The sequence below is a fragment of the Aptenodytes patagonicus genome, chromosome 17 (genome assembly GCF_965638725.1).
Source record: "Aptenodytes patagonicus chromosome 17, bAptPat1.pri.cur, whole genome shotgun sequence".
Lineage (NCBI taxonomy): Eukaryota > Metazoa > Chordata > Aves > Sphenisciformes > Spheniscidae > Aptenodytes > Aptenodytes patagonicus.
This window is the reverse complement of record NC_134965.1, coordinates 11,523,122-11,546,179: the sequence shown is the minus strand read 5'-3', so window position 1 is coordinate 11,546,179 and position 23,058 is coordinate 11,523,122. Positions and strand designations below refer to the sequence as shown.

At 41.6% G+C, this 23,058-nt stretch overlaps 1 protein-coding gene across 14 annotated transcripts in view; it reads left to right on the top strand.

Moving 5' to 3' along the window:
• The window catches only part of ACACA (acetyl-CoA carboxylase alpha), a 153,150-nt gene that overhangs the window by 62,341 nt on the left and 67,751 nt on the right, over positions 1-23,058 (top strand). For 11 of the 14 annotated variants that reach the window (XM_076354490.1, XM_076354486.1, XM_076354481.1 and 8 more), the window contains 10 exons: positions 6,926-6,949; positions 9,631-9,774; positions 10,397-10,493; positions 11,842-11,949; positions 14,200-14,256; positions 14,562-14,606; positions 17,439-17,480; positions 18,092-18,307; positions 18,833-18,988; positions 20,840-21,043. In XM_076354490.1, coding sequence (XP_076210605.1) covers positions 6,926-6,949; positions 9,631-9,774; positions 10,397-10,493; positions 11,842-11,949; positions 14,200-14,256; positions 14,562-14,606; positions 17,439-17,480; positions 18,092-18,307; positions 18,833-18,988; positions 20,840-21,043 — 1,093 coding nt within the window. The remainder of the gene's footprint in view (positions 1-6,925; positions 6,950-9,630; positions 9,775-10,396; positions 10,494-11,841; positions 11,950-14,199; positions 14,257-14,561; positions 14,607-17,438; positions 17,481-18,091; positions 18,308-18,832; positions 18,989-20,839; positions 21,044-23,058) is intronic. The other 3 variants (XM_076354484.1, XM_076354485.1, XM_076354487.1) reach the window with 3 other exon arrangements.

The window sequence follows — 23,058 nt, the reverse complement described above, 5'->3', positions numbered from 1 at the left end:
GCTAGAGTTGACATACTTTGGTTTTCAGTCAGTATTTTTCAGAATGTATTTCTCACGACTGCAACCAAAAGCATCAACTATTTGCTGCCCTATCTTATACAAGAAAGGGTCGCCATCTCCTAGTGTGTGCTAAGATCATTTTAAAACAAACAAACAAACAAACTTGATTATCAGAACTTCTTCAGCATCTGCCAGGTTAGTCAGTTCCCGTGTTTTTTCATTTGCAACAGAAACGCAGGAGGGTATTTTAGACGATATCTTATTTTTGTCCCAGGCAGCGGAGAGCGTGCTGGAGCCAAGAGGCGCAGTGAGTCTCCGTGGCCGCCGGGTGCCACTGTTGATCTGTGCTGGTTTGGCAGTATGGTACCAGTGCTATTTTTCTCCTTTGTTTCCAAACATCTTTTTCCTTATTTTATTTTTGGTGGGGCTGGGCAACGGGGTCCAGTCTCGCTTCATTGAGAATCCATCAGTACATTTTATGAAATGGTTTTCAGAATCTGGTTTGCTAGAAATGAATGACTGTCCTCAATAAGCAGCACAAAACACTCATGATACAAATGGGACATGCATTTGGTCTCATCTGTTTCCTACATTTCTAGAATATTTGTAAATAATTGCGTACTATTTTTAGTACCCCTTTATAATGCTCTCTTTCCCCCCCCTTCTTTCTCCATTTCTTCTCCTTGCTGGTCTCGGTTACCTCCGTTGCTTGGGGGTTGTTTGGCCTGCCCATGCTGACCACAGCTCTCTTACTGTGCACAAGCTTAATTGGACAAGGTCAGCTGGAAGAGGAGAACTGTTACCTGGTTGGGGAACAGCTTCTTTGTCCTGAAATCTCCTCTCCCCTTTACGCTGAATTCGCTGGGGCAATGTTCTGAAGCTCAGTTCTGCTTCTCAACCATCGGCACTGCTGATGATTGACTGAAAATGCATCGCAGTCCTTGTGCAGAGGCAAGCAGGCCTGGGGACAAATTCACTGCTTGGATAAGCAGGTTCAGTTCCTTTGAGTTGCACCTCCATCTGTTAGTGATGAATTTGGCTCCTGTTGCTTGTTGCAGCTTCTTGCAGTGTATAGCTACTTGTGCGGCTATTGTGTGGTTGGGTGCTGAAGCACAGCCGGTAGCAGGATACCTAGGGTCTTAAATTAGCACTGAGTGTGTAGATTTAAGCCAGCTGTAAAGGCAGACCTTACATTAAGCCCAAGACACAGAAATCTCAAAACTCTGACATTGTCTTGCTTAAGTCGTCTTTGTTGTTTTTGACCGTGTTCTATGTCCGTCGTATGTTTTTCTGTATCTTCTGTAGCATGAACTTTGAGACTGAAAAGCTAAAAATGCATTCCAAGGACAAACCCCAAGGCCAAAATATCCCAGCTGACCAAGCAAAACATCCCTTGAGGCTCTGCAGGGTTGGGTCCTGGTGAACCAGGAGTAGATACCAGAGAGCCCTTAAGAGAGCATTCTCTTTTGGAGCTGGTGTTAGTTGTACGATGCCACACATTTTTCAGCACTTTATCAGATATTTTTAAGCCCTGGTCCCTTTTGTGTCTGATTTCTGTGAAGATTTAAGGGCCTGAATGTTACTGGAGCAAATGTTCATGTAGAGAAAATTGCAAACTGATAATGGTTGCTATATTTAAATTCTTTGTTATTGGTATTTAACCCCACTATGCCTTTACTTAATTGTAACAGAAACAATCACAGTCACTACTTCTGATCTGACTAATCACAGCTAGGCACTCAGACTTTGTATTTTTGGCCACTGAATGATTGCCATCAGCTACCCACAGGAAAGCTTCACATGGAAGCAGAGAGCAAAGAAAAACTGTTAAATCTGCTAACAAAGTCATAGAAATGCAACGTGCTCCTGGTGGGTTTTGTGGGCAGAAACTGTTTTGGGAATTACTTGTTTAAATTAATAGAAAACATCCTGTTGTAAGAATCCCCACTGATCCTGATTGCAAGGGTAAGACATAGGGAGAAAAACTGCTTATAATTGAAACCATAGAGGGCTTTATAGATCAAAACCAGCATTCCTTATTGCCCGGTGCAAGGCAGATGAGGAGTACAGTGTAACCATCTGGTGCCTTTTGCAGTAAATGGAGTTTGCAAGCCCTCTCCAAGTAGAAGGCGTTGCGGTAATCCAATCTGGAGGAAGCGATACAAGGGTATCTACGGGATGCTGATCGCTACATGCTGCAGCAGGGTACTGCAAACAAATGCTTATGTGCAGAGCCCCTTGCATTTGGATAACCTGCCTCTTTCAGTCATCTAGAGACCTGGTGAGAAAAGATGTGAGAAAAATGAACCCTGTTCTGAGCTCTTCTTTGCTTCCCTCTTGTTCAGACTGCCCTGCTGAGATGGGAAGCTGGTGGAATATTGACTGGTGTTTAGAGAGTTCAGCTTTCTTTGTGAGAATGGGAAGTCAGGTGACAGACACTGAAAGGCCTCTCTTAGGTGTTCAGCACATGAAACAGGCCTTGCCTAATCTTAGCTTAAAATCTTCTGTTCAAAGAAACATTGTGTGTCTAGTATAGGGAGAGGGAATTATAGTGCTTTTTCAACAGGAGAAGTTTTTTTTCTAATAATCCCCCTCTCCTCTCCTGCTTTTGAACAGCCTTTCTTATGTCTGAAGCTGTAAGGTTTAAATTAAACTGGGACATTGTCTGCTGTAGCCAGCTTTTGGAGCCTGCTGCAGAATTGTGCTGCTGCACTGCTCCTCCTAAAGCATCCCCTTTTCTCCAGTTCACTGCATTCCCCCAGCCAGGTTGTTCAGCTGCTCTCTTGATCTTTCCTTCCCCAGTAGCAGATGTGCTGGAGGATCAGAAGGGAAGAACTCAGAGGCAAATGTGTTCCCATAAAACAGATCCCTCTGTTTTACTCAGAGGTAAATGTGTTCCCTCTGTCAGATGCTAAGACAATTGCTGACAAGGGTGACTTAGAGCTGCTGGATATATCTTTATTTTGAGGTATGGCAATGATACCACAGGGCTCTGCCTTCTGAATATGTTGAACCCCAAAGGAAATTGAAGTATAACCCAGGCTGTTTTTCTCACTCTGATGCCTTAGCCATGCCTTCCCAATCCATCTGTGCATTGAGCCCACACCTTCCTTTTGTCCCCCATGCCACTCCTAACTGCCACACTTGGCCTTGAGACATCCTGGGGAATCTTGAGTCAGGATGTACCATTGGAAGGTGGAAGTGAAGGAAGGTTTTAGCACTGCAGATTAAGACTTTAAGTTTTGATAATTGGCTTAGTTAGCTTTAAAGCAAGTTTTACTTTTGAAACTTGGTAACCAAGATGTCTGATACCGGCTAACCCTGGTTGCACTTGGTGTTGGGAATGCACACAACTCGGCAAACATGGACATACGGGCAAATGCCTTACTTAGACTTGTCTAGGTTGAATTCATTCTTGGGACTGCATCCTGCTGTCCGTGATGCTTCCAAGGGTGGAATTCAAGTCTAGTCATTAGTTGCTTTGTATTTCCAAGGGTATCAATACAAATGTCTCAACTATCTTGTGCTTGGTTTTGCCCAGTATCTCCTCTTTCTGTGCTTGTGGATGTTTGTTGACACCCTACTTGGACTTCGATGTTGCTGATTTCAAGGCTTAAGAGTGGTGCATGATCTCTCCTTTGCTGTCTCTTGATGTTTTATCATCTATGGAGTATTTTGGTTGTTCTTTTTTGTCAGCCTCTTTCTTAGCTTACAGGTAGAAACCATTTTGAAGGCTGAAAGCCAAATTAAATATTGCTGTTTCCAAACAGTGCTTTTTACAGAAGAATTAGGAACCAAAACTCGCTTACACTGAGAGCAGTGTTTATAGGTTCCTTCCTCCTATCATTTTGCAATGATGTACTCATAAGAATGGAATTTCTGACAAAATGGAAGCGTTTTCTGTGGACTAAAGTAGTTGCTAAAACAGTCTCTTGCATCAGTCTTTGGATTACTAGTATTGAATCAGCTGTGCTGCTTTGGACTCTAACCGCACGAGCCTGGAGACCCGAGTGTATAACTCGTAGCGTATCATTAGGTAGCCTGAGGTCCCCTCCTTGTTGCAGGAGACTGGCTGATATCAGGAGGGAGGAGGGGAAAATGATTCCAGGACACCTGTAAATCCCTGCAGTTTCGTGCTGAGGGTTTGATGTTAATTAGACAGCAGGCAGCAGTAATGTGTTGCAGTTCCCTTGGCTTGCCTGTTTCAGAAAGGGCAAAATCTTCCAACAGAGCAAAGAAGGGGCTGTTGAAGGGGCAGCAAACTGAATGGAACGACGATAATTTTATGCAAATTGGACTTCAGTAGCAGATTCAGCTTGGCTGAATCACAGAGGGAGCAGAAGAATAAGGAAAGAGAGAGGGAGAGGAAAAACCCAATCAAAATGTATGGTTTGAGGCATGTTTCACAGCCTTCTGTTTAGATTCTTCTACGGAAATGAAGAAACATAAGAGGAATGCCACTGGTCACAGCCAGTGGAATTGCTCTTTCTCCTGTGGTACTGCTGTTAATAACTACAAGTGGGTTATTCAGCCGACCTCTGCTGATTCCGCTTTGCTGCCTGATTTCAAAAGCTTTGCCCTGCGCTGGCACTCAATCACAGCTTGATATAACCAGTGGTGCTTTGCATGCATTGCCATCGTTTTCATAGGGGAATGCTCTTGTTTAAAAAAAAAAAAAAAAAAAAAAGGAGGGGCAAGGGGAAACGAATCCAGATTCAACCAGGAGGTGCAGGGGGCAGCTAAGGGGATTTTTGTTTGCTTGAGCAGAGGGAGTAATTGTAGCAGTAGAGCTTGTATCGGTATGGAGCAGATTCCTAGTGAGATCAGCTTCCTTGGTCAAGAAGGGCCTTTTTAAAAGTTCAAAAGAGTCAGGGAGAAGGGCTGGGGTTGGTGTGGTGAGAAGGTTTCTGATCCTGTGGTCAGCTACGTGGAGTTGGCTGTGGAGAACATTGCCAGCACGTGCTCCATCGGCTGTGCCTTTATTCAGCTCCCAGAACCGTGGTACTGCTCGTTGCACTGATGTTGCCATAAGGCTGAGAAGGCTGGCTCGCAGCTGGTGTTTTGTTTGTCAGAGCTGCAGAGGTGTAGCTCAGTGGGTGGACTGGAGTGCCTTTCCACAAGGCCTGATTGTGCTACAAATATCAAACCTTTACCTCTTAGTGCATTTCAGTGGCAAGTGACAATCCAGCTCCTGATGCGAAAAGGCCCTCCACAGCTATGATGACCTGTAGATACAAAGCCAGCCCCATAGTGTGCAGCTTGAAGACTATTCCTCCATTCTTTTCTGAGATCTCCAGCCACTGGGTCTTCTGTTTTCCTCATTGTGATTCTTCCCATAATCTCTTCAGCTCTGTACTGAGTGGCTTGAGAACAGTTCCTGGAGCAAGGCAACGGGGTGCCTTTTTTGAGACGGAAAGGAACATTTGTTATGCTGGGATTTTTTTTCTGTTTTCTGAAAGCATTCCAGGGACTGCTACACAAGTGTACCAGGTGTAGGAACTTCCAGTCCTCTCCAGACTATCTTTTCCAACTAAAATAGATCACATGCAGCTTTCCCACAATTTGCCAAGCTAAAAAAAAAAAGGCCTCGTGGCCCTTTCCGTCCTAACCACAGGCTCTACAGCACAGTGTCTCTCCTCACTGCCTCCAAATGAAATTAATACTTGTGTTATTTACCATTGAACAGATAGGCCATTTCGTGCTTTCTCCTGTATGGCTTAAGGAGATCATGGGAACTTTTTGTGCCTCTACCAGTAATGCACCAAACATACAACCTTGTAGTGAATATGACCCTGCTGTGACAAAACCAGTTTAAGAACAGGAGCAGGTGCAATCAGTGTATTTAGCGGTGTGACCATGGAAATACACTGGTCATTAAGTACCGAGACTTCATGCCCAGTAGCTTGGGGTCTTACCTATGGTCAAGGATGTTAAGAAAGTCTGTGGTTTGATCTCTTACAGGTTTCTGCAGGGAAGGGGAGGGTGAATGTCCAGTTACATGCTCCCTGAAGCTTTGCTAATCTCTGTGCACAAGCCTCCTGTGTGCATGTATTTTTTTTCAATTTAATCTTTACTATTTTGAATGTCAGATCACAGCAATTTCTACGTCTTGCATGGAGCAATATACCACCTTATGCTTTCATGAATGTGGCTAGGATGGGCTAGACTGTGCTGTTCTTATGCTGGTATGAAAATGTGCCCCTCGCCTTCTTTCTGTCTTACGTGCATCACTAAGCCCCAGTCTGCATGCAAAAATGTGAAGAATTTGACTGATGTTATAAAAGGAACTGTAAAATTTTCCTAAAATTAGCCTGAAGTTCTGCTTGTTCTTTTTGGTATTCAAGGCCTTGAATGCCAAAAATGCAAAGTATTCATGGTGTTTATGTGTGTGTTTGCTTCATTTCGGCATTGTTGTGGGAGCCAGTGCGTGGGCTGCTGCTTAGCGTAGAGATTTGGCAATGAGGATTTGGCTTGTTTTCCTGAACCTGTTGCAGTCTTCCTGTGTGGTATGGTCACTTTTTGCATCTGTGCCGTTTGCCCTTCTGTCAGGGAGTGCAAACTCCCCGCTCTGGTCTTGCTTGTGAAGCTCACTTGGTGTATGCAAAGGGCTTGGAGTGGGTACGATAAAAGATGCTATAGAAATGCAGGGTACCTTGCAAATACAATGTCTTTTCCTGGGGTATGTTATTTGCATGTTATGTGCATGGTCTGTGCTCATTCCCATGGCAGTCGTGGCAAGTGAAGTCAGGTGGTGGGTGCCTTCTCAGGGTCAATGAAATTGAATTCTGCCTGATACCTGATGGTTGACAAATTTTGGTTTAGTAAATTGTAAACTTGTTGCTGGTCTGTGTATCAGCTTGATGATAGTTCTTTATTATGGCTTTCACTAACCAATCTGTAACTAACTGTGGTTGTTTGATTACAGAGGGAACATCCCCACGCTAAACAGGTACGGTACTTGTCATCTTTTAAAATTTGAAAAGACAGACTAGAAAGAAGTAGCCTAATACTTACTGTTTTAACATGTTTTGTTTTAGTGCCCCTATCTTTACTTGAGAAGCTCTCAAACATAACTCTTCTTTTTCCTTCCCTTTTCCTCTCCCTTTGTCTAAAACATGTTTTCAGCTTTTCTTTACCCTTTAAAAAAGCTTTGCATGCAGCAATCTTTAAAATTAAATTTGCCAGGTGACTCAGCTCATCTGTAGTATGGTACACAGCAAACTTCTAGCAGAATGCTGTTTCTAGGGTCTCTTTTTGGAACTGGATTCCTAGCTGTTGACCCTCTTGGTAGGGTGTCACAGTGAAACAGGCACTACTCCTAGCCGATAGCGTACCTGTTGCTACTCTGGTTTCTTGCAACTAGCTTAGAATTTGTTGAGGCTGTTTCACCTCCCTCACACCATAGATGAATCTACATCTCAAACAGCTGACAGCATGTTTTGTTGTGTTTTGGACGCTAATTTTTCCTCTCATGTCTCAGTTGAAAAGTATTTCTTGTTTTAAATAATACATGAAAAATGTCTGCTGTCTTTTTGTTTAGTTACTGTTCTGTGGTATTTTTTGTATTAGTTGTAAGAAATGTACACCAAGGCATGTCCTGAAAAATTTTTCTCTTTCAAAATGTGAATACCTATTATTTATTACTGCTTACAAGCCTATTTAGGGAAAAATAGTAAAAATGTGCTGGAAAGTCTCATGGCTCTTAATCAGAGATAAATTACGGAAACATAGAGTGACTTTAAACACGGAGAGCTATTAATCAAACTGATGATACTTTAGACTTGTAACTGTACTTAGGACCATATCACAGTGGTTTTCTGTACGTGGAAGGAAAGAGATCTTAGTAAAGCCGGTAGGTAGCAGTGTCAGCAATCCACAGTTTGTTCCTGAATCGGTGTGGCTGGCAGCAGCGCTGTAGCCAGCATGGCTGGGCCCCTGGTTTGCCTGCTGTGCCACTGGCGTCTGATCCAGCACGGCAGTTGAGCATCTTTTGACTTTATGAGTTGTAAGTCAAGCATGTGCTGTGCTGAATCAGTGCCCTGATTCCCCCCCCCCCCCCCCCCCCATTGCCTTCTGCCTCCTGTTGTGGCACCAGTTGGGGAGGACAGGAACTTAACTTCATTAATGTCTTCCTAAGCCCCGGGGAGAGCGAAGCAAGTGAGAGTGCACTGTTCCTGTGTCGCAGAGCACTGCTGTGTGCCAGCACGGCGTTTCTGTCTCTTCAGAGCAAGCTTGAAGGTCTCACCATGTTGCAGGGAGCTTTTGAAGTAGGTCCCTTAGTGAATTAAGATGATTCTGTAGCACAGTTCAGAAATCAGAAATAATTACTGCAGAGAAGGCAAAACCCAATTCTAGTAGCTAGGGAAAGGATGTCTAGTTAGTTGTATGCTTTGTGTTCACTGTGTGAGAAACTTCCTGCTAGTCTTGACCGTAACATTGTGGGCCTTTAAAAAAAGCATAAAAATAATAATAATAGCCCAAACCCCAAAATAACACAAACTATTTCACAGCTGGTGTGTGCTGCCATGGCAGTTGGACTGTATGAGAACTCAGTGATACTTTAATATATTCAGGATCTTGCCCTCTGCCAGGAAGGGATGCTGACCTTTAGTGAACGGTGCTCCTGCTTTAAATAGGAGTCTCTTACTCAGTGCCTTCCTCTGAGCTTGTGTGAATCTGTCCAGTCCTCCTCACTTAAATAAGGCATTGGTCCTGTATGAGTGACGTGTGTACTGCAGCGTGTCTCAGTGCTTGAACAGCAGACATCAGGCATGAGTATGACAGTCGTAAGTGTCTGGAGCTCTGCCTTCCTTGCTCCTTAAGATAGATGTGTTCTGTGGCCAACTGCTTGTATTTAGCAGCTGCCACCTTTTAGCAATCAAAACTGAGCGAAATAAATGAGTAGGGGGAGTTGCAATATTTTTGAAGTATGGATTAAATTAGATGGAGGAGCACATTAATTTGGTCAGCAGTTAAAGTGGAAGGCACTGTAATAGGACTTTATTTAGGGTAGGAATACTAGTGTAAGACTACAGAAAACCCTGTTTCCAGTATAGGATTTTAGAGAGGTCACTGTACTACACTGCATTTGAGGAGCGTAAATTATAGTATGACCAGAAAAATTGTGGAAGCAATAAGATAATACAGCTTGGTACACTTAAACTTAATTTGTAAAAATTTACTAAACCTTTAAAGTGCCAAAGCTTAGAATTATTGTTGTTTATCTCAGTATTCCACCTGTAAAGCAAAACATACATACAGGAGGAAAAATACGTTCAGCTTTGCATAGTCATAGTTCACCTGTCGTCTCAAGAAACTCCTTAAGAAATACTTGTTTTAAAGGGTTATAACATTATTTCCTAACTCTTTTAACTGTTCCCGTACATTGGGACAACGTCCAGGTAAGGGCATTAATGGCACCAGAGGCATGCCAGCGTTGCAGGGACTTTGGAGAAGACAGCACAGCAGGTCTGGCGTGCTGAAGAATCTAACAAATCGTGCAACAGTTGTATTGGATAAACAGCCACACTTCAAGTGGTCAAAGCCTATGCACATGCACAAATCTTTTTCCAGTGATATTCTTCTCTCCCTTGTCCCTACTAACTGTGATCTTATTGAATTGCCGTTTAGAATGTCCTTCTCTTCCAACCTCAATCACTACGGGATGGTCCACGTAGCTAGCGTGAGTGATGTACTGCTAGACAATTCATTCACTCCACCGTGCCAGCGGATGGGTGGAATGGTCTCCTTCCGCACATTTGAAGAATTTGTCAGGTATGTGGGGAAGGGTGACGATTGTTTGTGTTGCCAGCTTCCTGGGTGGGCCCAAATGGAACTGGACAAAATCTTTGCCTTGTCTAGAGTCAGGTTTAAACTGGTCCTGAGCTTGTTTGCTAAGTTTCTGGAGTTTCAGGTGCAAGTTTGTTTGGATCCCCTTGTCTGTCTCTGTGAGATAACTGAAAGTTTCAGACTGCTGTAAGAGCAGTTTGCAGCCAGAAGGCTCAGCATCTTGAATTTCTGCTGATTGGAGATAATTTGCAAATGTGCTGATTTCTTCTAATGCTCTTGTTCAAACATATATATGTGGGAGGATGTGTTCATTATGCTTTCAACCTTCTAGGGGTAGACAAAAAAACCCCAGCAGAGCCCATAGCCGTCATGAGGACGTGCAACCATAAGATCTCTGACAAACGTTAGAAGATCCAGGCTCTGCTTTGGTTTGAGGGGTGGAGGAGGTATTGCCTCCTCATCTTTTGAGTTTCAGGCCTGCAAAAGGAAGGAGTCCTTTTCTCTCCCTCCCCTCCTTAGCAACATGATTTGTGGATTTTAGTGCTATATGCTTTCAGTGGGCTAGCAGCAGTGTGCTGATGACTAATACTTCTCTGGTGTATTTCAGAATCTTTGATGAAGTGATGGGTTGCTTCTGTGACTCTCCTCCCCAGAGCCCAACCTTCCCCGAAGCTGGCCATGCTTCCTTGTATGATGAAGACAAGGTACGGTAGTTTTTTTCTCTTGAGATTGCTCTCAGGTTGGAAATAGAAGGCGTGCAGAATGCCACAGTGACTGCAGGCTAGATACTTTTCACTAGTTCGAGTGCTGGAAGCAGGAGTTAAGAGCTTTATGTATTTATGTATGTGATTTGTTTGCTTGTTCCACAGCAGGTGATTCAAATTAGGTGGCCATTTTCTGAGCCTGTTCTAAAACTATGGCTAAGTCTCTTACTCTCCATGTAAATTTAGTTTGTAGCTTTTGACATCAGCAAAATTACTGGATCCACTGCAGTGTAACTGAGAATTTAGACCCACGATTATGTTTCCAGACCTTCTCTGTGCATCGGGGTGTTGAACTGCATGTTCAACTGTCTTTACCTTAAGTCTGACTTGCCTTATTTTCTGTCTTACATCCTTTCTAATCATGTTACATTCTGATTCTTCCCTCTGTTCTACCTCTTAGAACTGTTTTTAGGAGGAAAAGGTGAGAGGAACCCCTCAATTTTTGCATTGATGTGAAGAACAGGTGCAGAGGAAGCAGGTGGTTTATAATCCTTAGTGTTAGAAGACCAGTTTCCCTTAGGGACACAGGTAGCTGCTCCACTGCTTTGTCCTGGCCCCCCAACAGCAGGAAGCTCTGTTGGAGTACAGTCTGTGTCCAGAATAGGGCTTGGTTTTAAACTGATCCGTTGATCTTGATGTGTGTAAGTACTGTAGCCTTGTTCCAGAATATTACTGTCCACCTTAATGTCCTAGATCTCTCTCTTTACCTCCCCCTCGTCTCACCAAGGATAATTTCCTGTTCATACTCAGTTTTTCAGTCAACTGCAGGCTCTTAAATGCTAAATTTGTCATTTCTCAGAGCTCTAATGTAATTGATGCTTCCACATTATTTCATTTTGTTGTAGGTAGGAAAACACACATTGTTTTGCTCCTACACTTTCAATTTGCTTAATTTCATTACCTTTCTTGATGCCAAAGTCCTCTAATGTCCTGCCTGTACGGCATCTTGTAAAGAGAGGACCTGACCCTGCTTTCTTTCTACATCCAACTGAAGCATGCTTGAGTTAGCCAAGTCAGATGTGACCGTCAGAATTGCATTCTCCAAATGAAGCTCCTGTTTGCTGTTTGTGGACATTAACTCTTGCTTCTGTGAAATTGCAAATTTGTGAGGTTGCTCGGTCAAGGATTTCCCTCATAGTTTTCCTTGGTTTACAGCATGCTCTGCTGAGGTCATTTTTCCCTAGGGTGTCTGTATTTTAGAGTTGTATTTACGGAACCTCTTTTGAGAACTCACAGGTGTTAAGTTGTTAACTATTTATTTATGGGGAATATTTTCTTTAAATTGCAGACTGCCCGTGAGGAACCCATTCACATTCTTAATGTTGCTATTAAAACAGACAGTGATGTTGATGACGATGGGCTGGCAGCCATGTTCAGAGAGTTCACGCAAAGCAAGGTAAGTTGCCTTGATTCTCTCTCTGGAACTGTGTGATTGTGCAGGACAGTTCTGTCTGCTTTGGGAAAAGTCAGTATGTTCCTCAGTTTTTTGTTTGTTTGTTTGTTTTTCAAAATAAATAAATGCAACAGTTGCATCCTTAATTTATCCTATCTAAAACCTTACCACTTCTTTGACTGGATGTAGCTGCACCTTTCTGAAGCCTCCAGGTCATTGCTTCTCTTTGCAGTACATTGTAATCCACCAGGTCAGGACTTCTCCCCTTTAATTTTTGATAGGGTAAAAGACCTTCAACGTTTTAAACGCATCAGGTCAATCTTCAGTATCTGTCTCCAGATGCTCTGAAAAAATGTGCTGTATCCCTCTCCCTGGTGGTAAAGTTGTTATATGAGTGACAGAGGCATGGAAAGTGACATTAAAATGGCCTATATTTTCTGTATCACGATAGTCTTAATGCAATTAAAATTTGTTCTCCTTGTTGTTGGCATGCTGGAGCATCCACCTAGTATGATATTTCTGGCACAAGGTGGAATTGATTTGGTATGTTCTGTTGCTCCTTCGTAAGTATGGGCTACACTTTAGAGTACCAAGTGTTAGTCCTGTGGTCGGTTGTGAGACATCATGGGTTGGGGATAGCCTCCTCGTGTCCACTCTGCCCTCTGGTGTCTGCCTGCACTTGCTTTTCTGGTTGGTGTGAAGAACTCCTCAACTGGCTTGTGGATGTGAATAGCCCATCAGGCACTGGGACCCTGCTGCATCCGTGGTACCTGCAATGACTGTGGGAGGACTGAGCAAGAAGTTTCTAACTTCACTTCCAAGTGTGGGAGGTGGTAATACATTCTGCGGGAGTGAGGGGTTCCAAAATGGGGCTGGTATCCACGTGACTTCAGCAGCTTCCTGTCTCTTTAAGCCAAGAAAATAATCAAATATAAAAATTAAAAGTAGTTCTGCTTTTCATCTGCTTGATCATGCTCCAGGCGTTTTATGGGAGGGGATAAAAGGGAAGAAATAAAAAAAAAAATTCTAAAACACATTAAACTATCAAATAGGTTGATCCAAATTGTCCAAATAATCTTCTAGTCCCAGCATGTTGTGTGTGTTTTTTTTAATAGAAATTAGGATCATATACTTGTAAATGACTTGTGGAGGAGATTGAGGCAGTCAGTGTAAATGGAGTTTCTCCAGGTGCTGATGGCTAATCGCTCTGTAATAGCTGTGGACTTGCTGTGAGACCCACATTATTACGATGTAATCAGAATCCTGTTGCTATGCTGTTATTGTCTGCCACTTGTGGAATTTTAAAAGCAATAACAATTTTTGCTTTTTAAATCATGGCATTATTAAAGTTATTTTCTTCCTCTTGCCATGAATATAGTCACTGATGCTCATTTTCAAAGGGCTTAACCTTAGTAAAACATTTCAGTCTATGCCGAAAAGGGTTGTTTTGTTCCTGGTCTAGCTGAGTTCTTGCTTCTTTTTTTGTTCTCTCTTTTTTTTCCCCCCCCCTCTTTGCTTTTGAATTGGAAAAAGGAGGAGAAAGGAAAAAGTTTTAGAAAGAGGAGCAGAATTATGAGATCTTAACACTTCAAAAGATCAGTGGTGTGCAGTGGTGTGGCAAATACTGATGGAAGCACTCATTTGAAATGTGGCTTAGTGGAATTTGATAAAGAAGCAACCAGAATGGACATTCTGTCATGTATTTGAAAAATCTAAGCAACACCTATCACTTATCACCTTTGCAGTATTGACACATCTGTCCTTTGGTCTGGGTTGTCTCTGTGCTTATTGTGCCAAAATCAAGTATGTGCTACATGCTTCCTTGGGTTAGTTCCTTTAAAAGTCATTTTCCATCATTTTCCATGGCCTTACCATGTCTACGCTGTGCTCCCTTCAAAAAGTAATCTTTGCAAAAAAGACCAACTGACTTTGGCAAATGAACAAGAATATTTCCTGCAAGACTTGTATATGACTCTTCTGCTTTACTTGTTAGCAAGGCTCAGCTGGAATACTATGTTCTTGTGATTTGATTACTTACCTCTTCAGATTTAATGTATTTGCTTATGTGTGCTACTAGATGATGATCAGATGAGAAATCTTAGCTATGAGTAGACTGAAGTGGACTAGGAACTTAGAGCATAGATGCAGGAGGATCTGTAGAGTTCTTCCAGTTCATAGAAGACTTTGACATGTTTTTGATGTGTTCTTTTCCTGTTAATCCAGTCACCTGATTCCATCCTTGCCTTTTTACAGAAATCAGTCCTGATTGAACATGGGATTCGGAGGCTGACTTTCCTTGTAGCACAAAAGGTATTTTGATATCTCTCATGCTGCTCAGAATTCTTTGGTTTCTAGCTCATAATAGCATTGACACTTGATGTGTTTTTTTCCCCCGTTAAATGCTGTATTAACTATATTTAGTTCTCTCTTCACTGTTTTTTGTTCTCTAAAATTTGAGATGGTTTTGATGAATTCGCTTAAGAAAATTAATTTACAATTGTAAACAATCTTGGCACCTCTTGTATTCTTGAATTAATTAATTTTTGATTTTCATCCTAATTGCTAGCTTTCTTCTGCTTTTTTTTCTTCCTGTGTTCGTATGTTTCGTTTGTAAGGACTTCGGGAAACAGGTCAACTATGAGGTGGATCAGAGATTTCATGTAAGTAAAAAGTGCCTAGAACACGGTGGTATTCTTGTCCTGAGGCCAGGAGACACATAAGTGACTCTAGGCTTCTCGTTTGGTTCTTAGTCAGGCATTTAATGCCAACGTTGGTGTCAGAGTTAAGTGAAGTGTTTAAACAAACATCTAACTTCAGCTACAGGAGTGGGCCTTTTGCATTCAGTGGGGCCATTCACAGGCTAAAGTCTCTTGTTACCTGGCTGAACTCATGACTGCCACACTAATAAAGATCTTGTTTGTTTCAGTATTGTTTTGTATTCTAAAATGTAAAATGTAAAAATACAATTAAATTTTTGTATTTCTTAGGTAGTGTGGTGATTCCTTTAGGCTTCTTACTGATAGCTTAGAGGAGTAATTGAAGTGACTTGCTAAATTTCGCATAATGGCTTAGTGATGTGGAAAATGTTTGATGCTCTTACTGCTAAGAATTACTTCTTTCCCCAGAGCTTGGGCATTAGTGAGGGCTAGTTTAGCCCTGTTTTCAATGTGGCAATGTAAGGCATAAACCAGATTTTTATGCCTTGTGTATCTACTTTACAACTCTGGAAGGTATTAGGAGTCTTGAAAGTGCAAGAAATTCATCCTGTGCTCGACACACCTGGTTTAGCAAGCTTTACAAAAGGAAAATTAGTTTACAAATCAGCAAAAATAGTATTTGAACAAATGTGGGCATCACCACATGGGAATTGCTGCCCACAGTACAGGTATAGATAGGTATCAATCAATGGCTTAGGTAGGAAGCTGGACTCTTCGGAGAGGTGTTGGGACCTTAAGCAAGGAAGTCCAGGCTTTAGATTTAAAAAAAGGAAGTTTTAGAGACCTGAATTGATATTTGGGGAATGAAAAATAAGAGTCTGTGAGTAAGCACTGTAGCATGTGTCAGTGGTCAGAAAGGAGGCAAAGAATAAAAGGAGTCATCACAAAAAATTTCCCCTGAGCTGCCATTTAGAGCGATGGACTGCTAGGATGCTCCTAGCTCCTAAGCCAGAGGAGGCAGCGTGGTATGTCATCTGTTAGCAAAGTTTGTAGAGTACCTCTGGGATCTTTTGTGAGTGTCAGTCTTTATTACTATCTCCTATTCTATTCCGTTATTACTGGACCAACTATTAACTTAGACAGGGCCTGGGCTTGGGTTTGTTTTTGTTTTAATTACAGTCTATATAATTAGTTCCCAGCATGTTGAGGTAATAGAGAGTTGCTCCAGCAAGCTTCCAATTTCCTCATCTCATTAGGTTTTTAACGTGATTATTAGTATAATAATCAACTATGATGATTTCTGTTGTAGCTTTTCCCATTCTGCGGTTTGCAGGGTGTCTTGATTGGCTAATTTAGGCAAATTATTTTGATTGTCTTGATGATGGTTGGTTGATTAGAACACAGCAGGGGTATAATTCTTCTGCCTAGGAAATGGAGCACTCTTCCAGATTTTGGTACCAGAGCACTGAGAATTTTTGTGTGTGTGCACATCTAATTATTATATTTGCCCACAACACTAGTCAAATGCCTTGAAAGCAATTACATTAGTGATAGAATGAGCATGGATGATGTTAGGAGAAATTGGCAGCGTGCAGAGGAGGACAGGTAGGAGGGGTTTGAAAGAGAAGTGAGGAAACATGGAAGTGGTTGCTTTCTTAGAGTATAGTTGATGCTCATACGCTTACCTAATATGCCCATTGCCTGAATTTTCAGGCAGGATTTCTTGTACCACTGGCTAGTCTGGAAGACACACTCCAGGCAAACACAAGCTATTTTGCTCAACTGAAGAGCCATCAGGTGAAGTTCTGGGGACTGTTTTTTATAGGAGGTAAGGAAGATGACTAGCTAGAGGATTACTTCTAGCCTTAAAAGCTGTGTTGCTCAGTGGAGCCTTATACTCTGTCACCATGCAGCAGTTGTTGCACTGAATCAAGCTAGGGTTGCAAGTCTTTCATTGATAGTGAAATGTGATTCAGAAATTCAGTGACTCCAGGTCAGACACCTTCTTTTTTTCTTAGTAAGACAGTTCTGGCAAGTTGTGTATGCTCTCTCAGGTCACCTTTAGCATAAATGGCTGGTATTCTCATGTTGGTGCAAAGCATTCACAAAAGTTCCTACACCCAGTAAAAGTGTAATTCCACAGAAATGGATGGCTTTGCTTGAATGAAACTGGAGGGATAGGTAGAAGGATGCTGTCTAGTCTTTCTCTCTTCTTCTAAGACACGTGCAATATGCCACAAAAATGTAAAGCCCTTACCATTTGCTAGGATTTTATCTGTGCAACAGAGTAACAGAGAAACCTAATCATCTTTGGGGGATTTTTGTAGAGTACTATTTAATACATGAGGATAAAATTGAGTACAATTCATAGTTTTCCTTGGGAAGAGAGTATTTCTAGCAGTAATAGTATGAAGAGAGCTATGGAATACAGATCATTGTTTTGTGTACATCTGTTTACATAATGGAGTGTTAATATCATTGTATGGCTCCCAAACATTTCCACACTAATCATAATCATAATAGAACTAGAAGAAGTTTCCCAGTGCTGTCTGGACAGTTCCATGTTATTGTCTGTTAATAGTTGACAATAATAACGAGAAGCCAATCAAGTAGCCTCTGTTGCGTTAGCAGTGAAGACAGGTTTAAACTACCTCTGCTGCCTTCTTGAGGGTAACTTGATTTTCCACCACTCTTTGTGATGTTGAAAAAGTACCTTGTAACATCTTCTGTCATCTCCTCTGCTGTGGTGCTACCCCAGGTCTGGCCTGTGGGCGCTCTCTGGGTAGATCAAATGGCTTACTTTTGGAGGGCTAACATTGTTGCTTTTATTTTCAGAGGGAATTTCCAAAGTTCTTCACCTTCCGTGCCCGGGATAAGGTAAGTTGTATATTCTTAATACTTTTCTCTAAGCGTTGGCTTTATCCTTCTTTCATGTAGCTGTTCCTTGCCAGTCTGAGAAGGTGGGAGCTACTTCAGCCCAACTTCACTGCCTAGTGCGGTATTTTCTCCTCCCTCGCTAGGCCAGTCATCCGCACACGCAGCAATTGATGTCAGTAACAATGATGAGTCTCTGATATTTGGGGATAAAAATTGGTGCATTTGGAAGCCTGACCTGAAGCTTCTGTTTATGCAGATTTTAGTCGCAGTGTAACAAGGGAACGTTGGAATCAGTACAAAGATTCAATACCAAACTTTCTGGCTTCTGTGAAAAAGAGGGGTTTGGGGGGGGTGAGCTTGAGAACTTGCAGTCTTGCAATTTGTCTTCTACTCTCAGTATTTCAACAATTTCAGCACAGCTCTTAGTGCTAATGACTGTGCATGAGAGAGAAAATTCTGGGTTGGTTTCATTTGAATTTTTAGTTTTTTAACTAAATATGAACTATCGTAAGGGGTGTTGTCTAGTTCTTCCCATCCTCTGGGTTTCAGCTTCTTAACTCACCCTCCTTTTTTGCACCCTTTTCTACCTGTATGATGCCGGGTGCCTCCAGTTTGAGGAAGATAGGATTTACCGTCATCTGGAGCCAGCTCTGGCTTTTCAGCTAGAGTTGAACCGAATGCGAAACTTTGATCTCACTGCCATTCCATGTGCCAATCACAAAATGCATCTCTACCTGGGAGCAGCTAAAGTTGAAGTGGGAACAGAAGTGACAGACTACAGGTTCTTCGTGAGGGCTATTATAAGGCATTCAGATCTGGTTACCAAGGTGAGTTTTGTCCCCCATGCAAGGTCTCTTTCCAAGACAGTGTATGAAACACCGTAAGTCATTCTAGGAACCTGCATGCAAACATATTACCTGTATAGAGTATTGTGGATGCGTGCCCTCTTTTTGCTAGTGTTGGCTCTGCAGAAGCATGTCTTCAAAGATCTAGCATTCCTGTGCTTCAAGGAGATTTTTCTGTGGCCCAAGTGGATAGTCAGAAATCCTTGCATTTTGAGGCAACAGTTGTTTCTCTGTGTTTCTCCTGCACTACTGCAGTAATGGTTTGCCCTGTCTAGTTTCGGATTTATGCTGACCTAAACGAGGGCACAATTCAGCCAGGTATGCGAGTCCAGGCAGTGGGAGTACTGGCTCTGTGATTGTGATGGATCTGTTTCAGGGTTGTACATCCTGCTGAAACTAATGTAACCTATTTTCTCAGTCAAGTCCTTCTGCAGTTTTTCAAACACTGTATTCTTGGGCTGTGGTTTTTGAGTAGAAAGTAAATTATTTGTTGACAATATCTGGCAGGAAGCCTCCTTTGAGTATCTGCAAAATGAGGGAGAGCGATTGCTTTTGGAAGCCATGGATGAGTTGGAGGTGGCATTTAATAACACCAACGTGCGCACTGACTGCAATCACATCTTCTTAAATTTCGTGCCTACTGTCATCATGGACCCCTCTAAGGTATGATCTCTTCCCTAACTCTGAACTGTTTGTTTTTCTTGGGCTTGACTCACCAGAATTAAATGGTCTTTTGTTGCTTTTTTATGTTATGTAAGTGCACCTATTGACTGAGTACATTTTAATACCGTTTTGTGAATGACATGCAGTTTCTACTAGTCATTTTATAACAGAAAGCACAAGAAATTGGGGACCAGTATTAGAAGTGGTAACATGAGGGTCAGTTTAGTTACTCTACAAATACTGGAGTTTTGCTTTTCAGTAAAGAAAGTGGGGTCATGTAACTAATGGATGTCTCTAACTAAAGATCGCTTCTTGAGCTGCTAAACCAACTTCTCTTCAAAAGCAGAGAGAATACTTTTTATTTTAGCTAGTTAAGGCAAGCAATTAGTTTGTTTCACATTAGGAACCTGTTTGGCAGTGAGGAAGGAAGAAACCTTTATTTTTTCTTCCAATCTATGAATAAATATTAAATGTAAGATTTCAGAACTAGCAGAGCTTATATTTTTAGTGGAGTAACGCTGTCCTTCAGGCAATGCAGCTCACTTCCTCTGTGTAAACTAAGGAACGGTTTATTAAAAATATGTTTTGTATTTGAAACTAAACTTAGTTTTTTCATTGTGTGTTTGAGATAAACAATTTTAATAAGGAAATAGCTTTAAATGCTCTTCTGTTTGTTACAAAAGTCCAGATTCTGTCCAAATAAAACGTGAGATAAATCATGAACTTAAAAAGAATTTGTAAATTCAGCTACAAAAATAAGTGCCTTATTTTCATTCTCTGATACAAAACCACAGAGATCAACATTATAAATAAATGAACATTAAGCTTTGTAGATGCATAAATGAAAGTGTTTAGGCATAAAGCATGTTTCTGGTTAGCAGAACCACCACAAAGTCAGTCCCAAATAAACTGTAAAGGCTGCGTTTAGTTGGAAATCAACATTCTGTTCATGGTTACCAAAAGATGAGAACTGACCTTTCCTTATGAGAATAACTGAAAGTTTAAAAAGATGAATTGGTTATCAAAATAAGTATCTCTTGCTTGCTGACTTTTAAATCATGATTAAAAATTGGTGGCGTAAATCGCTTCTGAATAAATCCTCTCTCGGCGCAGCCAAAATCTTTAGTTCCCAGGAAGTTCAGAAGAAGCTGGGATATTCAGCCCCTGGAAGTTAGGCTGCCCTCAAATGTGTACCGTGACTTTTCCCTGAGCTGCTGTAGAAAAGAGACTTTCTATTTTTTGAAAGCATGTTAAAAACAGCCTATAAATTGCCTTCTTTTAATATGTGCTATTTGCCAACAGTAGTATATTATAAAGTTTAATAGAACACAAGAAGGCCAAGCTCCAAGTAGTAATTGCTTTGTTGATTTAAAGCACCGTACCGCATGTGCGGTGAAACATGATTATTGTGCATATAAGTGCTACATAACTGTTTGTCAGGGATCTCACTTTCCTGCATTTTGTAGTTCTTAGCCGTGAGCTATGCCTGCAGGAAGAAAGGTAGATGAAGGAGAAGCAGTGGGCACGCTGTGCCTTGCTGGGGTGTGATGTGCCATGAGGAAAAAGGGATGTGAATCCAGCGCTGTCCCTCTACCTCAGTAGTCCCCAGGTTGCGTTCAGCTCTTGCCTGTCTCAAGGCTCATTAGGATGAGAACGGACAGGCCACCGCAGTCCCATAACAGCACTGGGCATGTGCTGCTGTTTGGTGCTTCCATCTCTCCTCTTCTGTGATGTTCCCCCTGCACACTGGGGTGCCCCTTTGAGCAGGACCCTACAATAGCGGGATGGAGGGGTGGCAAAGCGGTGGATGTGTCCAGAAAAGTGAGGGAAATTCTTCTCGTATGTTTTAAGATCGAAGAATCTGTGCGGAGCATGGTGATGCGCTACGGGAGTCGCCTGTGGAAACTCCGCGTCCTCCAAGCCGAGCTGAAGATCAACATTCGTTTGACACCAACGGGGAAGGCAATTCCCATTCGTCTCTTCTTGACCAATGAGTCGGGCTACTACTTGGACATCAGCCTGTACAAAGAAGTGACGGACTCCAGAACAGGACAGGTATGGTTCCATATGGCTCCATGGTTTGATGAGCAAATTATTTGGGGGGGACACGTTCTACCTGATGAAGTTCTTCTGTGGTTTGCGGTGTTTTCAGGTAATATAAAATTACCATTCAACTTTGCCAAAGGAAGAAGAATGTACCATTGTAAGATAATCTTGCTATAGGCATGTAGATGTGCAAAATGTAATCAATTATGTAAAAGTGCATATCTTCTGATTGTTTTGTACATACCGTCAGTCATTTGTACATCTGTTTTCATCTGTGGCAGAGCGCTCAAAAAAGTAATAGAAAAGTAATCACTGTTGGTGCTCATCTTGTAGGTCGTAATAAAAAAATATTATTAAGTACATGTTTCCCTGAGTAGATAGAGAAAATCTGTGAACTTGTCTTTTAAACTCTAAAGATCTAGGGAATGACCTGGGTAGGATGATATAAAGTTATTGAAGGTGCTTTTATATCATTTTTATGAAGCATAATGGGCTCTTTTGTAATGGCTGTGGCTATTCTGGTATTTCTTCTTTTCATGGCATAGGAATAGTGTGGTTAACTGAAATACCTACATATGCTAAAATACATGGAGTATAGGATGCATGAAAAATATTTAAATACAGAAATATTTACATCTCCCTCTGTAATAATCTCTCTGCCATGCAGTAGTAGCAGCAGAATAAATCACTTGGGCAGCATTAATGTTGAACACAAGGTGCTGAGTCACCTTTTCTCCCCCTCTTCTCTATTTAAATTTTTCCAGCAGGCTGCCTGGGTGTACAGTCCGTTTGGTTCTGGAGATCCTAGAACAGATAGTGTCTGTATGTTTTACTTCATTTCTGCCTTTGAGTGGAGATGAGGAAAGAAAAGGACATTTTAATAATCTCCAGTAGTGGAGCTTAACACTTGAGTTTTGTTAGTCATTTGTGAAGGTCACCTTTCCTCTCAAACTCTGTCTCTGATGAGCTTTATGTTTCTAAAGCTAGGAGAATGCACTCGTGTGTGTACAGCTTTTAGCAACTTTTCCAATATTTGATTTTCTTAATTTGACACACACCCCCCCGATATTACACCAGTTCTATTAAAAAATTGTACTGATAGGAATTATTTCAATTAACTCTTTGAGTAGTTGAGAGGAACGTTTGTCTTAAACTAATACCTTCAAACTTTGTAAGAAACTTTGGTAAATCTTCCCCCCTCATGACGGAGGTTTATAGGACAGGTTCAGACCTATGTATTTTTTTCCTGTGTTTTCAGAGAGTTATTTTGAATTTAGAGAATTCCTTTAAAAAAAGAATTTTTAAAAATTCTTTTAAAAATTCAAGCATTGCTGATGTACCGGGTGCAGGGCGTTTTCATGACTTCTGAAGAATGGAAAAATAGATTAATCATGAGGGAATGACCCTGATCTCTTGTTTAGCAGTTTCTGCGGTAATGAGTGGCGATGCTCAGTACAGACTTCTCCAGCTCCCACAGAACTGCTCAGAAGGTTTCCAGAGATTTAGGGAGAATTGGTCCCCAAGTGCAGTAACAGATCCTAACACAGGCGCTGTCACAAATGCTTGTTACCCTGAATAAATATTTCTCCCATTGAAGAAGCTACTTCACGAAGCAACGTTTGTGAAGACTGACGAGAGCATGAACTACTATTTCTAATCTAAAAACTAAAATACGCTTTACTTACTGAATTTTATCTTTAGTGGAATTCTTCAATTAATTCACCTTCAATTAGAAAAAGATCTGCCGTTTGTAACATCAGATCTGATCACCATTCTGTTAAAAACAGCCTAATCGTGTTGCTTCTGTCAGGCGTCTTTCTATTAAGCAGCATTTATGCAGTGTTGTCCCAGTTAAGCAGTGCTCCTCCTGTTTCTTAGTTGAAATAGAATTCCTTCTGAGTCCTGGTTGAATGGAATATATAGTGCCATGAAGCATGGCAGCTGATAATTCATGTCGCTACTATGGGAAAATCTTTTAAACTTATAATATCAAAACTTCAAGCCAAATGACATATGCAAGTCTT